The sequence below is a fragment of the Echinococcus granulosus genome (genome assembly GCF_000524195.1).
Source record: "Echinococcus granulosus chromosome Unknown EG_S00013, whole genome shotgun sequence".
NCBI lineage: Eukaryota > Metazoa > Platyhelminthes > Cestoda > Cyclophyllidea > Taeniidae > Echinococcus > Echinococcus granulosus.
Window position 1 is genome coordinate 980309 of NW_020170393.1, and position 19578 is coordinate 999886.

The 19578-nt window shown below is 44.3% G+C and overlaps 2 protein-coding genes across 2 annotated transcripts; one reads left to right on the forward strand and one right to left on the reverse strand. All coding sequences in view use genetic code 11, as the record gives it.

Annotated features, from left to right (window-relative positions):
- Positions 1-122: 122 nt before the first annotated feature.
- Positions 123-2482, reverse strand: EGR_02819 (28S ribosomal protein S5; the record flags this gene model as incomplete). Its single annotated transcript, XM_024492068.1, has 6 exons — positions 123-701; positions 765-904; positions 1102-1164; positions 1439-1628; positions 1734-1919; positions 2075-2482. The coding sequence occupies 6 exons, from the start codon at positions 2480-2482 to the stop codon at positions 123-125; spliced, it is 1566 nt and encodes a 521-aa protein (XP_024353562.1).
- An 8492-nt stretch (positions 2483-10974) lies between these two features.
- On the forward strand, positions 10975-19348 carry EGR_02820 (Rab11 family-interacting protein; the record flags this gene model as incomplete). The annotated part of the gene is made up of 9 exons (XM_024492069.1): positions 10975-11148; positions 11179-11427; positions 11586-11653; positions 12183-12291; positions 14971-15180; positions 16993-17124; positions 17698-17979; positions 18841-19089; positions 19262-19348. The coding sequence occupies 9 exons, from the start codon at positions 10975-10977 to the stop codon at positions 19346-19348; spliced, it is 1560 nt and encodes a 519-aa protein (XP_024353563.1).
- Positions 19349-19578: the final 230 nt, after the last annotated feature.

Sequence of the window (19578 nt, forward strand, 5' to 3'; positions counted from 1 at the left end):
GCTATTTTCTGTAGGGGCTGACGGTACGTCACTAGGGTAATAAGTTCCAAAAATGTTGAAAACAGTAGATATCCAGTGGGAAATTGGTGAGTGTACAAATTGAGGTCGCTTGGGCGGCGTCTCTACTGCTCATCCAGTTTGGCGTAGGCGATCCTTTCGCGCCTGGCTGCCTCCTGGTTCCGGTATCGATGCCGCTCTGCCGCGCGTTTGAGAACTCCAGCCGAGGACAGGTACGTGGGTAGTGGGTTTTTCTTGATATTAGGCACCAAACCCTTCAGCGTGATAATCACATCTAAATCCCTCTCTCCGCGCTCCAAGAGGCGCTGCACCTCCTCCTCTGCCTCGTCCTCCTCATCCAGCAGGTGATCAATGGGATCGAACTCAGGGTCGGGTTTGGGGACTGGGCTCCGATAACCAGGTTTGGTAATCAGGAGGGGGGACCGCTCCCCGTGCTCCTTTTCCTGGGCCTCCCAAAACGCGTGCAACGATAGCAAATCAATGTGATAGCGGTTGCCCGCCTTGGGCGGCTTTGGTGGTGGCCGGGAGCCCAGCAACGGGTCAGATTTCAAACCAGCATAGCTTACGCAGTCCTGAGTGATGCCCGCCCGTGGTGAGGCGAGAACTCGTGGCACGGAGTTGAAGTCCTTGCTGAACTCGACCACGTGCATACCTAGGCGGTTGGAGACATCCTCGTAGCTCTCCTACGGAAGAGGAAGGATTAGGTGCCAGGATTTGCAGAGGCTGCACTCAGGAGGAGATCGTACCTGTTCGTTTAGCAGGCGCAGGAATCCGCGTACGATGGAGAGGTAGTTTTTCGTATTCCCTTCCACCTTGGCGTGCATATCTTTGATGCCGATGAGATCACACAGTGTCTTTATTGCTCGGTGACATACTAAGCCGTGGCCTGAAAGAAGCATTGGACTGATAGGTACCACAAATTCAACTGCTAAAGACTGCGTCGTGAGAGATCATGCAGAGGATGAAACGATACTTGCAGAAACAATAGCAAATTCTTACGGACTAGTTGCTTCTAGGGTCTTTGGAATATTTAAAAACAATTCTAATACGTGAGAATAAGCATTTAGAACAAAGTAAAGGTACCTTCGGGCTTCGGTGTAGCGTAGATCGTAGTGTGCCACTCTCGAACGTGGCCAAGATGCCATACTGCAATAAAAAGGAGACTGGACTTAAACCACAAGAAGAAGTTGAAGGCAGTTTAGTTATTCAGATAGTTGATTTAACGAACTATATTCACTAGAGCATATTGCTTCGATATTGGAAGGATGCTTACCGTAAACAAGATGAAGGGAAGCAAAACTAGCTTAAAATATCCTCTCGTACTTAGTTGTGAATCACTATTGCATACACGAGTGCAAAAGAAGCATTTCCCTTAGGATATATGCCATCAGAATAATATAGGAGACAATGAAAAACTCACGCGTCCGATTCTCCTTCAAATTAAAGGAAATAAGGTTAAGGAATGCACGATTTTTCGCCCGTTTCAGGGCGCCACGTAAGGTGACTGATCTGGCCTTTCCGACGCCACAAACACCTCGTCCGTTGCCAGCCACAACCAGTGCAGAAAACCGTCGATAGCGACCAACGGTAGCGGTCATTGTGGATACAGCCTATTAAGATTAAACAGAAAAGTAACGGCACATTGCCTCGCATTACCAACAAACGAAAGGCCAAAGTTATGACCCAAAGTGTCAAGAAATCTAAAAGAAACATACTTTAAGTTCAAGAACACGTGTATCAAAGCCTGGAGAGCCGGAATCCAAAGGTCCCAAGGACTGACCACCCATGCTTGCACCAGTCCAGCCACGAAGAAGCGGGGGTAATTTTACTCTTTTCTTCTTCACAGCTGACTTGTTTCTCAATTCCTCTAACTTATTCAGGTATTCTTGATTTACATCGCCCTAGATATTGGAGATGATAAGACATCTTGACTCAAGCACACTGTGTCAAACGGTATGTCGAAACACAGCGATCAAATGACGGAATCACGACAGGTAACAAAGCCCATATATAGCGACTGACTACGTATCTAGGCACAAAATTGATGACAGTTTACCTTCTGAACTTTCTGTAAGGTGGATTCACGATACAGAGGGGCATTCAACCCAGGCCATAAGTAGCCCTCGCGATTGCCACCAAGACGTTGACCGCGATTAAGATCGATTTTGGGTCTCGTTACACGGCGTTTACCACGAGCACGTTTTTTTGTGCTGCCTTTCGGACCAGTTACACCTTCCCAAATAACATCACCCGGTAAGGAAGTAAATACAGTGCTATTCCTCACAGGAATGACGCAAAAGTTTGGGCGGTCCGAAAGACACCTCGGTACTAGTGGGTTGATGGGAAGCGATGGTAGTAACAGACCTGGTGTCGGTGGTATTAAAGTGCCATAAGGGGAAATTTCACGTCGCAAACAACTTAAAAAACCCTTTCGGAGTAGCGGCGGCAAAAGCCTGGACACCATCGCGCGTCGTGTTATATAAAGACGCAAGCACCCTCTTTTCTAGAATTAGCGCGCAAGCCTAGACACAAAACAAATCACAAGTAAAATGCAAATATTTGTTTAGAAGCACGCTTGGACGTATTTCTAGGCTTCATATTGAATATGCTTCGAAATATGACGGCCTTGAGTATTGCATTTACGAGGCGTTTGCGCGATTTTTAAATCAAGTAATGGTTGGAGTGATGGAGTTTGGGTCGACGCGCATGTGCCGATCAATGACCCTTTTTTTGGGTTATTTTAGTCTGCTCCACCCCTTGAAGACCATTTTTATATGGACAGCTTGCGTCGCGTACTGCGCTTCTATCCTATTCAAGCACTTGGATTCGCGCGAAATACTCCCCTTTATGATTTTACATTATAAAGCAATGGTATTCTCGCTGTTTTGCGTCCTGATATCAGCCATAAAGTTCCGCTCTTCAAGTCTTTTCGAGAAGTCCACCTTATACCGACTTGGAACAAATTTCCGTGCTCGTCGCTTGTACCGTCTTTTCCTCCTTTGTGCGATATCGTCGGTTATAGTTAGCTCTGGACTGAATGGGAACTTAACTTACCATGATTTGTTTGGCTTGGGGTTGGCGTTTATTTTTATTGATTGGAGTTTCATATCAAGTCTCATAAAAGTGAGTTTTAGTGTTAATAAGGATTTGTGTTAGGTGAGTCTCACTGCTCCCATGTCGGGTTATCCTCATTTCGATCATGAGAACTACCTCAAGCTTCATTCGGAAGAAGCCGTCATCTTCTTCTCTACAATGGACAACGTCGTGCTGGACCATTTTATAAAACTGCTGCTGTTTAATATCGTTAGCCATTGGCCTCAATCTGATGTGGGCATCGTCTGTGAACGTTTGAAAACTCACCTTACTGTTGCTTTTGTAGCAACTTTCAGTCTTCTCCCCGTTTTAACACGTATAAACTTTGCAAATAGTCCACAAAATGCTGGTTTTTTTGATTTTCGCATGTAGGTTTTCCATGTTTCTTATTGGGTTTTGATTTTTTAGGCCGCACTTTATTTTAAAGGAAAGTAGTCGTACACGTTCTGAATCTGAACCGCCTCCACAAAAGTATGATGCGGGGCTTTTCCAATCGGTGTACTCAAGTAATCGGCATACTGCCTATCTTTCGATGGCTGCGGCGTTGGTTATTTTCAATGCTATTTTAGCGGCACAATCACTTGCTCAAACGGCGTATTTCGGTGGCTTTCCAAAAATGTTGGCTAATTATTTCACTCTTATGAGTGTGTGGTTATGCATTGGCTCCTATCTCATCTTGGTCTCCTTCTTCTGTCGCCTAAAGCACCTTTTTGCCTTGGATTGCACTTGCGAGATCTGCATCAAACCGAAGCTGCGCAGATCAAGGATGCGCTCTGAATCGGAATATACCGACGTTCTTCCCACTGATGCACTAGTGGGTATATCTCTGAATGAACCCATAATAGTGTTTCTAAATGCTCAGTCACTTTCATTGTGGTTGTAGGATGAAGAGTTTGTTGCCTTCCTTCTCATTGTAGCTGGGAGCTCCTATTGAAGCACCTTTATTCATCGAACCGGCTAGCTTGTATCACCAAAATCAGCACCACCATGACGGCGATAATGAAGCTGATGAGAACGAGAACGGTGTCATTCCCAAATCACCCAAACTCGAGTGTGTTGTGAAAGCTCGTGTTGAAGACCCTGATGTGGTACCTATTTTTATCTTCCAATGCTGTTTGCTCTCTTTACTGTTTGGAAATCTGCTCCTTTATATTTACGTACTTGCATGCGTAAGCATTATTTGTTTCTGTGTAACCTCGGACAGGTATCAGCGTTGTCAGACGCGGAGGTGCTGCGGTTGATTCGCGATGGCCGTCTGAAAACTCGTGATCTGGAGACAGCGGTGAAGAGCCTTCCGCGTGCGGTAGCTCTACGCCGTCAGGACTTAGCCACGCGTCTCAGCAATCCCCACTCCATTGATCGCATCCCCTTCGCCAACTACGACTACCGACCTGTCATGGGACAGTGCTGTGAAGAGGTGAGAGGCCACCATCAAAACTGTCGTTATAAATTCTTTAGACACCACAGCCTTGCTCACTTGTTATCCGCTTATTCACTGCCTCAGAAGAAGTTGAGCTCGATTTTAAGTCGGCGTCTCAAATTACATTTGCATCATCGGCTAAAACTTGCTTTCTCTTAATGCTAGCTGTTCCAAAGGAAACTTTGACAACTCGGTTGGATTTTCGCCACTTTGCTCGCTTTTGATTATCTTCCCAGTCCTCTATTAGGGCCTTTTTACTTTCGTCTTGCGCAGTTGCCTTTTGGATCTCATAAAACCGTGTTTTGAGGAAATCTCACACCCATGTTTTCCATCACGACCCACCTGTTTAGCACTTGGGTCCGTTTAGAATGCAACATCCGTAGTTATTTATCACACTGTATGCTGCCACAGTAAAAGAGTTAGTTCTGGAGCTGCCTCTCCTAATTATTCATACTTTCTTCTAACTTCTTTATTTCACATGTATCAAAGAATTTCTCGAAACTACTAGGAGATCTCTACTTTGCGTATGCTCTCTCAGTCGACGTTTTTTGCTTGAAGGGATATAGCTGGGAAAACACAGCTGGGGATCCTTCATGCTGGCAGTTACCAAGGGCGAAACTTTCAAGGTCAGAGTTCGGCACACCCAGCGTGTATCATTCGTTATCCGTTAACATTCACCTCGGCAAACTTTTTCTCAATGTTTTAAGCTATATCCTGTGTATACAATAGAGCGGAACTTATCATCGAAAGGAAATGAGGGGGAAAAACCCAAATTCAAGGAGTTGAAACCACATTTATTTTTGGACATCGTGCCTGCTACACTTATGCACCTATTTCAGTGTTCATCTAGTGTCCATAAGATTTCGGCATGGCAGGGCCTGTCTGTAAGGCTGAACCATCCTAAGACAGCCCGCTGTGCCGGCCGTGGTCGTCGGTTGTTTGGACTTAGTAGTTCAATGCATAGACTGTCAGTCACATGAATGGCTGTCGAAGTTGAGTTCATCACCGGCTGGTGCCTAGTCGTCTACTGTCTGATGTCGTCCAGAAAATTGTTTACGTTTCCTTTTAAAAGAAATTTTTATTCGCGTTTGTATAAATGCGCGCTCTACTGTTACCTGTCCTCTTCATTAACTGTACCTCAACCGGGCCGGCTTGCACCATGTGTGCCAGCTATGAGTACCTACTTCTGGGCTCTAGTTTGACCTGAACACGCCTAGTAGCGCAAACATTTTCAATTTGTGTATTTGTTATTTCGCGTATAAGCATGGAATACGTAGAACTTCAATCGCATTTGAGGAGATGGATCATTCATTCCATTATCTGGCAAAATCTACCCCTTTCGTCCATAGGTGTTGGCACGTGAATTTAATGCACCATTTCATGTTAACACTTTTTCCACCTAAAACGCCCTGAGGGACTGAAATACTGCCATGTTGGGTGGCATGGTCATGGCCACAAACATCTGCTGCAGATTCTGTATGGAGCAAAAGCGGTGTTTAATCATTGATAGCATCTTCTACTTCAACTGCTTGATCGTCCTGATCAAAACTTCAATGGGAGTAGAAGCCGACCACGCATTTGCTTGTACACAGTTTGGAAGTGAAAATACTCTAAAACTCGGTTAGATGGGGCTTTGGGTATAATCAAGGAGGCACTTATGTGCAACTTCACTCCTCCGTGCATGCTTTCATCATGTTACTGACGATTCCGTACTTTCTGATCAGGTGATTGGTTACATCCCAATTCCGCTGGGAAAGGTGGGTCCTCTGCTATTGGACGGGCAGGAGCATTACCTCCCTCTGGCTACGACCGAGGGCTGCCTAGTTGCCAGCACCAATCGCGGTTGCCGAGCTCTCTACCTTTCGGGCGGTGTGCGAACTGCTCTCTTCAGGTAAGGTGTAAGCCGGTTCACTACATTTCCACCTCCTCTGTTTGCTTAAATGAACCAGGGAGATTTGATACCTTGCTCCTTACTCGATAGGGATCAAATGACTCGCGCTCCAGTGGTAGCCTTTCCATCTGTTGGCGAGGTAGTAAAATGCATCGCCTGGATCGAGTCGCCACAGGGCTTTCAGCTCTTGCGGGAAGCTTTTAATGAGACCAGTTCATATGCCGATCTTGTCTCCGTCTTTCCCAACCCCGTGAGTGTGTATCCGCCCACGTGCTAGGTGACCTTATGGCCTTGTCTCTGTCCCACAATTGTGCTGATTTACTGATTGTAGGTGGGCCGCTATCTCCATCTGCGCTTCGCCGCGCGGACAGGAGAGGCGATGGGAATGAATATGGTGAGCAAAGGTACTGAGCGGGCGCTTCGATGTCTCGGCAAGTACTTTCCTCGTATGCAGGTGAGTTGGCAGTTTTTTGATCACAAATTCGAATTTGCTGCATAACTATTCCGCAACGCTCGAGTTGTTCCCGCAGACTCCGTTAGGGCTTATTTGTCTATCGAAATTTGTCTTCAGGTTGTAATGGTGTAAACGTTTGTGTCATATACTTGGATTCATCGGGCGATTAAGTTGGTCCGTGTGGTTTTAGGTTCAACTTTGTGTTATGGCTGGTTGTAACTCTCATGCGGGCTACAAGGCATGAGTATCATGGGAGCCCACTGGTAGTGTATTCTTTATTGTGTTCCCTATTGCTTAACTTTTTTTGAGCCCTATGAGCTCGGGTGAACATTTAAAACCAACAGCATCCCCAGTTGGGACTTATGCTGCGAGGATTTATTTGCTGAAGGCCGAGCGAGTTCTGTCACGAGCTATTTTGTATGCCAACTGCTATTCACGGGGGTTATTTTTTCCGAAAAGGGAATCCTTGAAATGTACCTCGGGTTCTAATGTACCTTCACAGATATACTTTCGGTGTGTAACCATTCTGATGCCACTCAGCTGCAACTTGGGTTTGTTCACCACTTCTTGCAATATGAGGAAGTATAAGTGTTTTGGCCATAGTCGAATGTTTAAACATTGTAATCGTGAACGCTCTGATTGATGATTTCCGTTTGTTTAAACTCATCCCCGCTCCACTGCTGACTATCATACAGAAATGGAGATGAAGATGCTGTCCAAAACTTGATGTGGTCTTGGTAACACTTCTATCATGCGCATCCGTGAATTGATGTATCCACACCAGCCGCCTTTTTTCCATGACTGACATGGCACCGCCATAGTGAAAACGGGACTGTTGTTATTTTTTGAGTGGGTTTGCTACCACTGTCGCCACAGCATAGCTGGTATAAACGGAACTCCATGATATAATTTACCAGCAAGTTGGTTTTCTATTGTTCGCCGTCTTGGCCTTCGGTCGATTACCGAGTAGACCTCGTCATCCAATTCCTCCTTGGAGAAGTCTGTGGATTTGCGTTTTATCAAACGGAAGGATAGTCCGATCGCTAAAATGGATCATTTTTTTCTTCTAATACAGAAACTGATCCATAAAGAGTGGAAATATCTGCCACCACTACCAGTGCTTACCCCAAGGGAGATAATGCAGTTGTTTTTTTCCCCTACAGGTGTTGTCTCTCAGCGGCAACATGTGCACGGACAAGAAGTCAGCGGTGATAAATCACCTCCTGGGTCGAGGCAAGTCAGTGTTGGCGGAAGCGCGACTGCCAGGTCGGGTGATATCGCGGGTTTTCCACACTGAGCCGACACGAATAGCGCGGTTGGCGCGCGTCAAGCACTGGACGGGCTCCGCGATGGCAGGTGTGCCCGGCATGGCCGGTTGCAATGCCCACGCTGCCAATCTCGTGGCTGCACTCTTCGCGGCTACTGGACAAGATCTCGCGCAGGTACTTCTTGACCTTGGAAAAAAGAGGTGGACAATATCAGTTTGCTAGATGAAACATCGTTTCTATTGTTCGTTAGCCTCATTATCCATGGATATATTGGTCGTCGAGAAATCGGTAATTTTGCTTTGGCGTTGCCATCCATATTCGGCTTTTCCAGGCCCTTCTTCGGTTCTAGGGAGTTGGAAAATTGGCTCTTAACTCGCTGAAGTATTGGCCATTCTACCCTGCCTTCTCGGTAACACTTCCTTTCACTGAGGCTTCTACTCTGCTTCATAAAGTGCTATGCTTTTGTGGTGTGAATAGTCTACCTCAACCCAATTTGGATAAGTTGGTTCGTGATTTCTCAGGCTAGGGCTGTATTATCACTGCGAGCTCCCGGATGTACTCAATCACAATTATTTCTCATGCTCGACCTTCGTTTCTTTATTTCTCCAATGGTTTTCGGGCTTTTGTTTGCTTTTTGGATATGGTATCATATGGCACCGACGAGATTCCATGTAATCCTCTAGGTTGAACTATTCCTTCATTTACTTTGTGTACCTGCACTGATAGCAGGTTTAAATGACTTGCAGATCACTTAATACCTCATTGAGGACAGAATGGTTTTTTTCTTCTATCTAGCTACTCCAAAATATTCGTGTCAGCTACACTTTTTCCGTTGAACGATTCTATTTAATGAACGATAGGTGGTGGACTCGAGCGCCTGCCTGACACAACTTGAGGTGGAGGAGGACGGGAGTCTGTACGCCAGTGTGACAATGCCCTGCATCGAGGTAGGAACAGTTGGCGGAGGCACACGGCTCCCCGCGCAGCGCGCCTGTATCGAGATGCTCGACTTATCTCTCGAACGGCCCGCCGAACACCTTGCTCGTCTTGTTGCTGGTGTGGTGATAGCGGGCGAGCTCTCGCTTCTCGCCGCTCTGGCCACCAACGATCTGGTGGAGGCGCACATGCGCTTAAACCGAGCGGCGGCAGCGGTGGCTGTGGCAACAGCTGGCCACCCGGCGGTGGAGGAGAGTAAAAGTGACCGGTCGGGCTGCAATGATCTCCTCTTGCCCAATGCTGACAATTTTGGCATGTGATTAGGGAAGCCTCGATGTCCCTTTTTCGTACTCCTGCTACTGCCACTACTACTAGTCTTCTGGGGATCTTATGGTTTCTACCTCAAAATAGGGTACCATTTTTAAAATATGGAACCATATTTTTAGAGCACACACATCGTGTGTGCCACTTGTACACTTTGTACCCGTGATGTTCACATGCGATGGTAGTAAATTGATAAACGGTTTGTTCAAAATCGTGATTTCATTGACATCAGATGGTATCAATATAAATTGTTGGAATATTAAGTCTTGCTTTTAAATATAAGACGGGGAAAGGACTTTCACAGGTATCCAGCGCCTAGCTGCTTTGTTTAGCACTATTATTCTATTCAATTTAATGCTTACGTTATCTGAAGTAGAGGACTTGCGATTCTCCGTGTCCTCCCTTAAGTCGCAGTAATCCATACCACTGTTGCTAGCGTACGGAAGGTTTTGGAGGTCGTAGAAGCGGCTAAGGTACATTCCGTAGGAGCTTGGAGGTCCACGTGATTTGGTACGTTACGAGGTCTTCCTGTGTACCTCCTCGTTTGAGCATCTCTTGCACCGCTCCCCTGGTCACCCTTCTATATCGTCTATCACACTGTATTCAGTGGTTCGAAAGCCACTCGGAACTCAGAAACAGTGTTTGCAAGATTCTCACAGATGCGTCTCATCGATTCTACTGTTCCCAGAACCATGTACCGATTGTGTACTACAATTTGGGGAGGCGGAGCCATCGGCTTAGTGGTGAGAAGCGCTGCAGGGTTACCTACAACAAGTGCCAATCACACGGATCAGCGGTGCTTGTCTTAGAGCGATGTGGCATATCGGAAGTAAGGAGTCGGCCTAGCGGAGCATAAAATAAAATCAGGTAGATGGGGACTGTTGAATTGTGTGTAGGATGCGGTTTTCATGATTAGATTATTAGAGTAGTGGGCAGTGAGAAAGATCACTGTTGAAGACCCATGTGATGTGGTGTCTAGCCGTCCTGCGACCAAACATTGCATACTGACTAAAGCAGCGGTTCATTTTTGTTACATGGGGAAGCTGGGGCTACGTGGGCGAACATACACAAGGCGACGGTGCGCAGGACAGAGGTCTACTACATGCGTTTGTAAAATCAGATAAGTGGATAGCAAGCCACTAGAGTAGACCCAGTTTTCTAATGTATCTGATATGATGGCATCTTATGATTTCGTTCATTAAGAACTTTAAGGTTGCACAATCAAGAGAAAGTGATTTTCAAGGTACTAAATAAACGAATTATTACTTCTGCCCTCTTTACAAAATTTAGGCTTTGTAAGCAAATGCATCATCATGGAAGTTAGGAGTAGTTGGATATATGGGGAGCCTTATTTTTACCTGCAATACTCATCAGGATATTGGAAACTGTCCAGAAATTTTATTATTGATACAAAGACTTTTCGAATGCTCATAGCAGTTAGGTCAGCCTATCTTAGTAAAGTTATGTGCAAAGATGTGGAGCACAATTTTGTTATTTTACATCGTCTTAAAGGTCAAGACGCCCCACGCACTTAAAGGTTTTCTCATACCTTAAGTTTGTGCTTCTGAGAATGAATCTCGACTCCAACACTCTGCGTCAAGTTTTCGATGCCCTTGACAATAATAAGAGGGGATACATTACAGTCGAACAGTTCACCAGTGCGCTCGAGAAATTTTATACGTCAATAGCTCATGAAAGTCCTGATGATGAACATCACGCTAAGCTAGCTCGAATGCAATCAATGGTTTGTTTTTTTATTTGCATAAAATTCTAGGATGTTAATAACATTGTTAATGCCTTGGATCCGGAAAAGGATGGAATAATATCTTTTGAAGACTTTGAGTCGGCGTTTCAGAATTTCTTCAACTGTGAAAGTATATTCTACATAGTAAACTTTTACCCAAGTGTAGATCGGGAAGAGTTAAAGGGTAAAACGATGACGGTAAATCTTCATGGTCGCCGAGTGTCTATTACACCTGACGACTTTGTAATGCACCAGGCTGAGTACGATCCGGACTTAAAGGTATGTAAAATCTGTCAGGTAATCGTAAATTTTGATGCATTGAACCAATACTTTAGTATATACAGACATATAACTGTAATCACTGTTCCATTTTTATGAGCACGTAGTCCTGATATTCAAAATACGTCATAAAATAAAGCGCGTCGATTGTTCTACAGACGGAAGATAGTGGATTTCTAGAACCTGGCGTTGGAGAGTTCACTCCGACTCGGCCATCCACACTTCTGTAAGTAATAGTAAGCTTTACTTCTGATGACATATTACACATCTGGATCTCTGCATTTATTACTTCCATTTGATTTTGTTTACAAATTGGCCATTTGTCAAAAATTCTGCCAAAAACTGGCTTGTGTCCAATAAGTTATAACTACACCACTTAAAAAGTGCCAACTAGAGTACAGTTTCTTATTTACGACTTAAGAATATCAGATTGTCGGCGACCCTTGTTTCGCCGAGGTACACCCAGAAACCAGAGGTGAGGCGTTACTCTACTGCTGCTGAAAAATCGCTTGCTATCATTTACAACTTCTTAGGTATTCTTACGTCCTTTGTGAAAAAGCCTAATGAAACTGCCTTTTCTAATGGTTTTAGCATTAATAGCGGCAGATTGCCACTCTAAAGTCTGTATTCTCTCGATAACCTAGGCTTCCTTTCTGCGCTAACAAATTGAATGTTTGTAATCAGATCGCCTTCACTTTGTAATTTAACTTCTTTTTAAAATCTTCTTAACAATTAAAAAATTAAATACCTTCCAGCACCAGGACTTCTGTTCCTTCATATCATGAAAACGCTGGATCGCCATTTAGTGGCTCACGCTCCGATCTGATGATGGACGATCCTGACAGTAACTTGGAACAGCTTAAGGTGAGTACGTTCACAATTTTTCCCTGAAATTACTCACAAAACCCTTTTTATGAGGTCATTTTGTGGGTAGATTATCATGCAACTCAAATTGTAGCACTACTAATTGTCATGTGATACACAGCTGTGTGTTGAAATTGAGTAAGTTAGGGGGACTTTTGATTATCATCCGTAGAACCAGCTAACATTTATGAGAAATGTGTAGTTCTTATTGCCTTCTGATAACTGGAGTCAGATCGGGTGGTAGGTTTAGGCATCTCTGTCATAGTCACGCGCCATACTAATGCTTCATTGATTTGATATTCTACCCTCCTCAAAAACCATAACGTGTTTGCGCTTGAGTTTTATCATCTTATTCAGTCATTATTCATTTTTAATAAGAAGCATAATTCACGATCCACTTAATTTACCACAGAATTGGGCGTAGAAGGTAAAGCGGTAAGCTCTATTGTGATTTTGGAATGGGACATTAATTTGATCTTTTAAACAATCAAGCAATCAAACATTCTTTTGTTACCTCGCAAGACACGGTTTTTCAGGACTTCTGTTTAGGCTTAAGCATTTCAACAAACGTTGAAATAGTACTATCAGAACTTGAATCCTTTGTCTATAAGTCTTGACATGAAAGGCAGGAGGAAATCGTGCACCCACCTCGCGCTCACTGATTTTGCATTTCCAGAAGCGCCAGCAAATCTATTGTGCCATCATTTGAGTCCTTGAGGCGTTTCACATACGACACAGAGCCGACGAATTAGGTTGTTGGGCGAATAGCAGCAAGTCAAAGGCGTCTCACCGAATCACGCTTTTTTGCATTGTGCTGTTTTTTGAGGGCTTTTCTTCTTACGCGTACAAACGTTTTGTGATTTGGTACTGAAAAATTTTAATAAATTTACAGTGGCTTTAATTTCTGTCAAGCTAACAATGTCTAATTTAACAACCCTCTAATCCGCCTACTGGAACTGAGGGCTTATGCACAGAATGGGTCTGGTATCCACTGAATTTGCATATTTTTGCGAAGGTACCAGACGATGTTTCACTATTCTGGACTCAAGACGGTACTTTAAAACCTCATCCATTGGCTGTAGTAGTTAGTTATATCACTGTTCCTTTGATTCTCTCATGCATAAGAAGGAATTGGAACTCAATCTGATAGGACTACTGAAGGTCTTCACTAAAGCTGCACAACCGGAGGACTGGGTTTAAGCCCGAATCGAGCCCATCCTGGGTACAGGACTACAGTCCATGCGGTAGCTGGCGTTTCGTCATCCAGGATGTTCACAGAGCATAAATTTAGGAGAGTATCTTCTAACAACTTCTTACCAAACACGAAGTGGCAACCCGTAATGTCTCCGAGTGCGTGCTACGACTGACAGAAGGGTTGATGCAAACATCCAACCTCACACAGGACCATTCAAGACTGCCACATTTCAGGATTGACGTCTGCCAAGAAGGGGACGTAGTGCAAGTATACCTACCGATGGCGCTATCAGGACGGATTCATCTACAGTTTGTGCAGGCAGTGCGTGATTTAATAACCATGGTAGATGGAATTTGCTAGTTGCCGGTGCTCGTTTATTCCTCATCATATGTTGATGAAAGACGTCATTATTAATGCAAAGTCAACGTCAGTAGTGTGAGCATCTCATTAGTCAGACGGCAGAATGCTGGGTATTTGCCTCCTTTCGAGTACGATGCAAGTAAGTTACAGCTCCAGTACCTTCAAAATGTGCCCACACAACACGCATTTACATGAACATCCTGAATCCTTGTGGTTGCCACCTTCACACAAGCATTGCTATGAACTACTTCTTAAGTTAAGGTTTATTGAAATAGTTGGTTCAGTGTCGAAAGGCAGCGGGGTACACAAAGTGGGGACCTTTCACAATTCGAGAATTGACAAGTCAACGTAAATTGCGGGAGAATTTGGAAATTTTTTTAATTTTCTGGGATGCGAAAAAAGTGTCTGTGCCTAAGCTGAAACATCAAATTTGCTATTCCACAAACGAATATTTTTGCCTTTTTGTACTAATTGCATTGTCCGAAAACTCTTCAAAATTAGGGAACACCATAGTTGACTTTTGCATACAACTAAGTAAGCACCGTAACCACTGGAAATGTCAAGACGACAATCTATGACGCTTACACAGCATTCCCATCAACCGGGTTAACATCAAACAAATTGGAGCCGGAATCGTCAGGGTTTTATCAGGTAAAACGGCTCGTACTATCATTTATTATTTTAGTTTCTAGGAATCAATTTTGAATATACCATTGGAAACTTTAGGAGAGCTGGCGAGTTGAGTAGGTTGGAATAGTCCTAGAGAACATTCTGTTATGCAAGCCAGGTTTTGCATCTCATTGAGGGTAGTTATTGAGCTTTTAAATAAAATCACTGAATGAATTTTACCCGATTCCTAAGGATATTTGACCGCGTAAGCCAATACCATTCGGGTGCTCAAGAAAATTACGCTTGAAGTTAGTTTGATTTTGATGGCTGAACTCGAGATCCTAGGCTGACTGGCCACAGTGTGTCATCAAGAAAGTTGCCAATTCCTTTCAATCTCCATGTGACTTGTGTTTTTGCATAACGGAGACTGAGTCCTCTCAAAAAAGTTGTGCCTTTAGTTCTGGAGATTAAAATTCAGCCGTATTTAATTTTGTTTGACATCGTTGGTATTACAGAATCAGATGCGTCAGATGGAAGCAAAGATGGACTCGATGACCTCCCAAGCAGCAGTGGCCAGCAACGCAGACGGTCTGGTTGGACGTCTGCGTGAGGAGAACGCGCGTCTCAGCGCCTCTGTGGTGGTGCTCGAGGAGCGCATCAAAGAGATTGAAGCGCGTCACCAACGCGACCTCGAGAGCGAGCGCTCGCATCTGGACTCCCTCATGGTGCGTATTTGCTCTCGTATTCTCTCTCTCCACTTAATGGCATTGCTGTCACGACTAAAATGGCGCGATCTCTCCACCTACGCCGAGGTGTTGGTAGTGGGTGTTGCAACTGTATGCGCACGAGAGATGGGGAGACACACTGACTTCAATCGAGTTCTTTAATCCAGTCACTAGTCAAGTAGTCTGGAGAGAAAAACTTAAAGCTCACAGGCGAAAGTACAGTGACCGCACGTGCGTTGAGCTATTTTTGGCATGTTCCTCTTTGTCTCTTACCTGTTCATTGTTTGCAGCATAGCCATAGCAACATTTTCGTCAATTTTTCGTTCCTAACAAAGAGCCAATCACAACAGTAAGGATTTAGAAATATAATCCACCTTCTAAGGTATAAATCCAAAATTAGGCTGAATTTTAACTGTCCAATTTGGACTGCTATTTAGATCTTTGGAAGGATCGCCAGTGCTGCGCCTATTAGTATTCCGCCACATTTCAGATCTAGGCAGGGCAACAATGGCAGGCATAAATTCCTCATGTTCATCACTGACTTATTGCTTCCATTCAGGAATCCTCAGAATCCGAGCTTAAGGGCTTCTGATGGCAAAGTGAATCAAGTGTGAAACTAATGGTGATTACGATGGCACACTCATCCTTACAATTCTAAGCTGTTACACGAATTGCGGTAGATTTGCTGACAGCTTAAGTGAAATGGAGTTAAGGCGGAGGAAAATGATGAGGACAACAAGCAAAATACCCCAGAAGTAAATTCTCGCACACGTGTCTCCAGTTTATCTAAATTATCTATGTGGAACGGTCATTCCAACGTGAGAAGGCGCTTAGAGGCGCTCTATTTCTCGTTCTCAACTAGGATACGCAATTTTGAAGAAAAAAAAATAAGGTGTAATTTTAAAGTTTGCTGTTCTAATAAGGAACCTTAGCTTGAATGTTTGCCGTGGCAGGCAAAACAATGACGATTCATTCAATCCTGTGTAACTACTCCCCATACAGGTGGTAAGACTATAGTTATCACTTAGATTGGGCAAATTCATGAGTGGGCGATTCTTTCACCTCAAGGGAAAGAAGTGTGGCCACTCAGGCGTAGGACATCTTATTGGGGAAATGTGGAATTCAATCCAATCTGGACAAACGTTTCCTTCAACAGAGAGACGGGATTTGCAACAATAACACAGGTGAAGAATACTTTTGATGCGGGAATAAGGGCATTGCCCTGTAGGGGAGAGGTTGTTGACAGTGTCATGCTATGACAAAAATAGTCGCCCGCGTAAATGTGGTGCCTGAGTCTCCTCTGAGACCTTCCAAGTAAATCAAGCATCTCTGTTCCACAACTGCAAAAAGCCTACTTTCTTTTAAGATTGGAAAATCTCATGTTTTTTGATAATCTAGAGTGGGAAAAGCGATTATAAAAAAGTGGTAAGAAGTAGTCTTACATAGTCTTGGTAACAACGAATAGTGGGGGAATCGTGGCCGGTTGACGCCCAAAAACTCATTCAAGGGTGTGTCGCTTATATAACCATATTTCCTTCAAAATTGCTTATACATCTAATCCCCACTGGCACGTATTTCATGTAGGGAAATTGCTAAACAATTTAGAGTATGGTTTAGGCCTAGGATTTGAAGTTAGTCGAGAAATTACAGACCCCTTCACAAAAGCTAATTTCAATCGGTAAAGCTGCCTTCCCACTTGTCACATGAACTGGCCATGTGATCAGGGAGGACTTAGCAACAGGTTGCCACTAACTTCCCCACATTGACTTGAATATTTTATGTTTTTTTTGTCATTTTTAATGTCGATCCTAGGTTCGTTCTAAGCGGACATACGAGGCGGAAATCGAGAATCTGCGAGCTCGCTGTCAGAAACTGGAAGTTGATCTTTCCGACGCCATTATTCACCTGGGCAAAACTAGAGTGGAACTGGATAGTGCAAGAGTGGTAAGTCCTTCTCCCACATCCTTCATAATAACTATCCCGATTTTGGTTAAAGGCAGAACGTGTCAAGATTGAAATGGACTGTGTTCCCCTCCAGCAGAGATGGTAAATTTGACCTCTGCGCGATAGTGTTTACTATGGAATGGCAAGTTTTCACCCGAAAGCAGACGACAGCATGACTACCAAGGCTGACACGGACTTATCACTTGACTTTCCAGTGTGAGTAACACGATGCTTGCATAGCATGTTGTGCTCAAGTTTATGACCCCAAGCCATCACCTCAATCTGTCACCCGACGCTTGGGGTTTGCACGAAGTGGATGCGCGGCAAAGTGTGTCATTAGGCCCGTGACCTCAAGGTGATGTTGGCTTGACCCCAGAAAGAAGCGTGTTGGTGCGCTTGAAATAAAATTTTGTCAGGGGACGGAATTGCAAGAGCAATTGGCGACTTCCACTGCGGGTCCGCACAGAAGATTGTGCATTCATCTCCTCACTTTGCAAATAAATTAGGGAGAGGAAACGGTATTTACTTATGTCGTCCCGTAGCAAAGAGTATATTGAGTCTAATGACTTTCAGGAGGGCAAGCGGACAGCAGAAGCCTTACTGGATGCTCAGGATAGGATCAACTCCCTAACCGAGCAACTCAATAGTCGCTCCAACGCGGAGAGTTGGGAGTTACAGAAGGCCATCGCAGATCGCGACAACGCGCTAAACGTGAGTCTCTTCAGCCTGTTGCTCTATCCCCTACTAAATACCATTTCGTGTGACAACAAACCTCCATTTCTGCGGGTGTGGATGCAGTGCGAGATTTCTCATGAGTGGCTTCAAAAGCATGTTGCATGTGCATGTGCACCGCAGGTAATGGAGTGTGCAAGAGGAAAGAGAGAGAACAAGTACAAAAACACCGATTAAGTGGGTGATTGGCACCCGATAGGTTATGTGAAGTCATTAAGGAAAAAACAGGTACAGATCGAATTCGTGGGCTCTTGAAGCCCACGCGCTTTATGAGTTTTACAGAAAGTGCCTTTTTGGCACCGCATGCACCATGGGTCATGAAGGGGCGGGGAATAGTTGTAATGCGCTTCCATAATGTCATAACTGCTACATTAATATTTTCAAAGGCTTGAAACACACTACTGTTTTATTTCCCAGTAGACTTGAGCAGGCGTCGAAAGGCTCGTCATTTGACCAAATTGCCTTCATTTAAACAGTAAAAATAGTCACCACTTAGAAGTAAGACAGTGACTTAATCTCTCACTACTTGATATTTTGTGCAGGAATCACTCTAGCACCAATTAATGGGACTATGGCACAGAAAACAGGGCACTTTGGAGTTTGATCTACCAGCGTCACGTATATGTGACATGTGGTTTATCAGTTCTTAATAGCCGGTTGCACAAAATCGTGTCACGAGTAGATTGATGAAGTTAAAAACAACCAAACCGATGGGATGTATTTCTGGCCTGAGGATAATTGCATTCTTTTTAAGTTTTATGAAAGAAGTGTTTGAATTTAAAAAAGTAATGGCAGCTGGTCTCATAGTGGAGCAATGAAACATCCGGGTAGCCGTAGTGACCAAAATTTCCCCCGTCATCCTGAAGGAGACGATTGACCTCTTGATTTTTGAAGTAGCCGCTACTCTTTTCCGGTCCCGCATTTCCTGTTTCCAGCCTCGCTTCTTGTTAAGTCTATTTCTCGATCAATTTGTCTTAACTGTAGGCTCTGAAAGAGGTCAATTCAGTCGTGGGCAATGGGCCTCGAGTCTCCATAGGTATGGATACCGTGACGCGGTTAGAGGAGATGCAGCAGATCATCCACAGCCTGAAGGAGGACAACAAGAGGCTGACGAAAAAGGTGCAGGACGCACAAGAGGAGTCCTGGTTTAAAAATCTTCGCAATGGACAAAAACTTCTCTTCGACAAAGACAGTACATTGGATACCGAAATGGACAATTTGACCAAGGAAGAGGTAATACCTTGCAGTGAATTTTGCTGCCTACGATTCCCGCATCCTTTTCCAAGGCTCTGTTCAATAGTCACCCCGATGGTTACGAGTCTCAAGGACACAAAAGTAATGTATGAAAAACCCTCTAGAAAGCCCAACAAACGGAAATTTATTCCAAAATCATTCTAAAATACAGAAAAGAAACAAATGGGATAAATTGATCACCATATTCACCCAAACCCACCATCCTAACGTCCAATCTGAGCCTGGAAGTGGCTGGTAAAATAATCTCAAGCTATGAGCTGCGGCACTTGCCTATGCGATCCAGTGGAAGAACTCCTTGTTGTTGCATGAGAATACGCCTTGGCGATTGTCAGGACAATGAGCTCCTTAAAATTAGCCCAACACACACCACTTTTCTTCCTCACTTTACTTTCCATGCAACCTTGTGAGAGCAGTCGGGGCGTCTGCTGAAATGGCCGATTATAGTAGAATAACATTTCTTGACTGAAG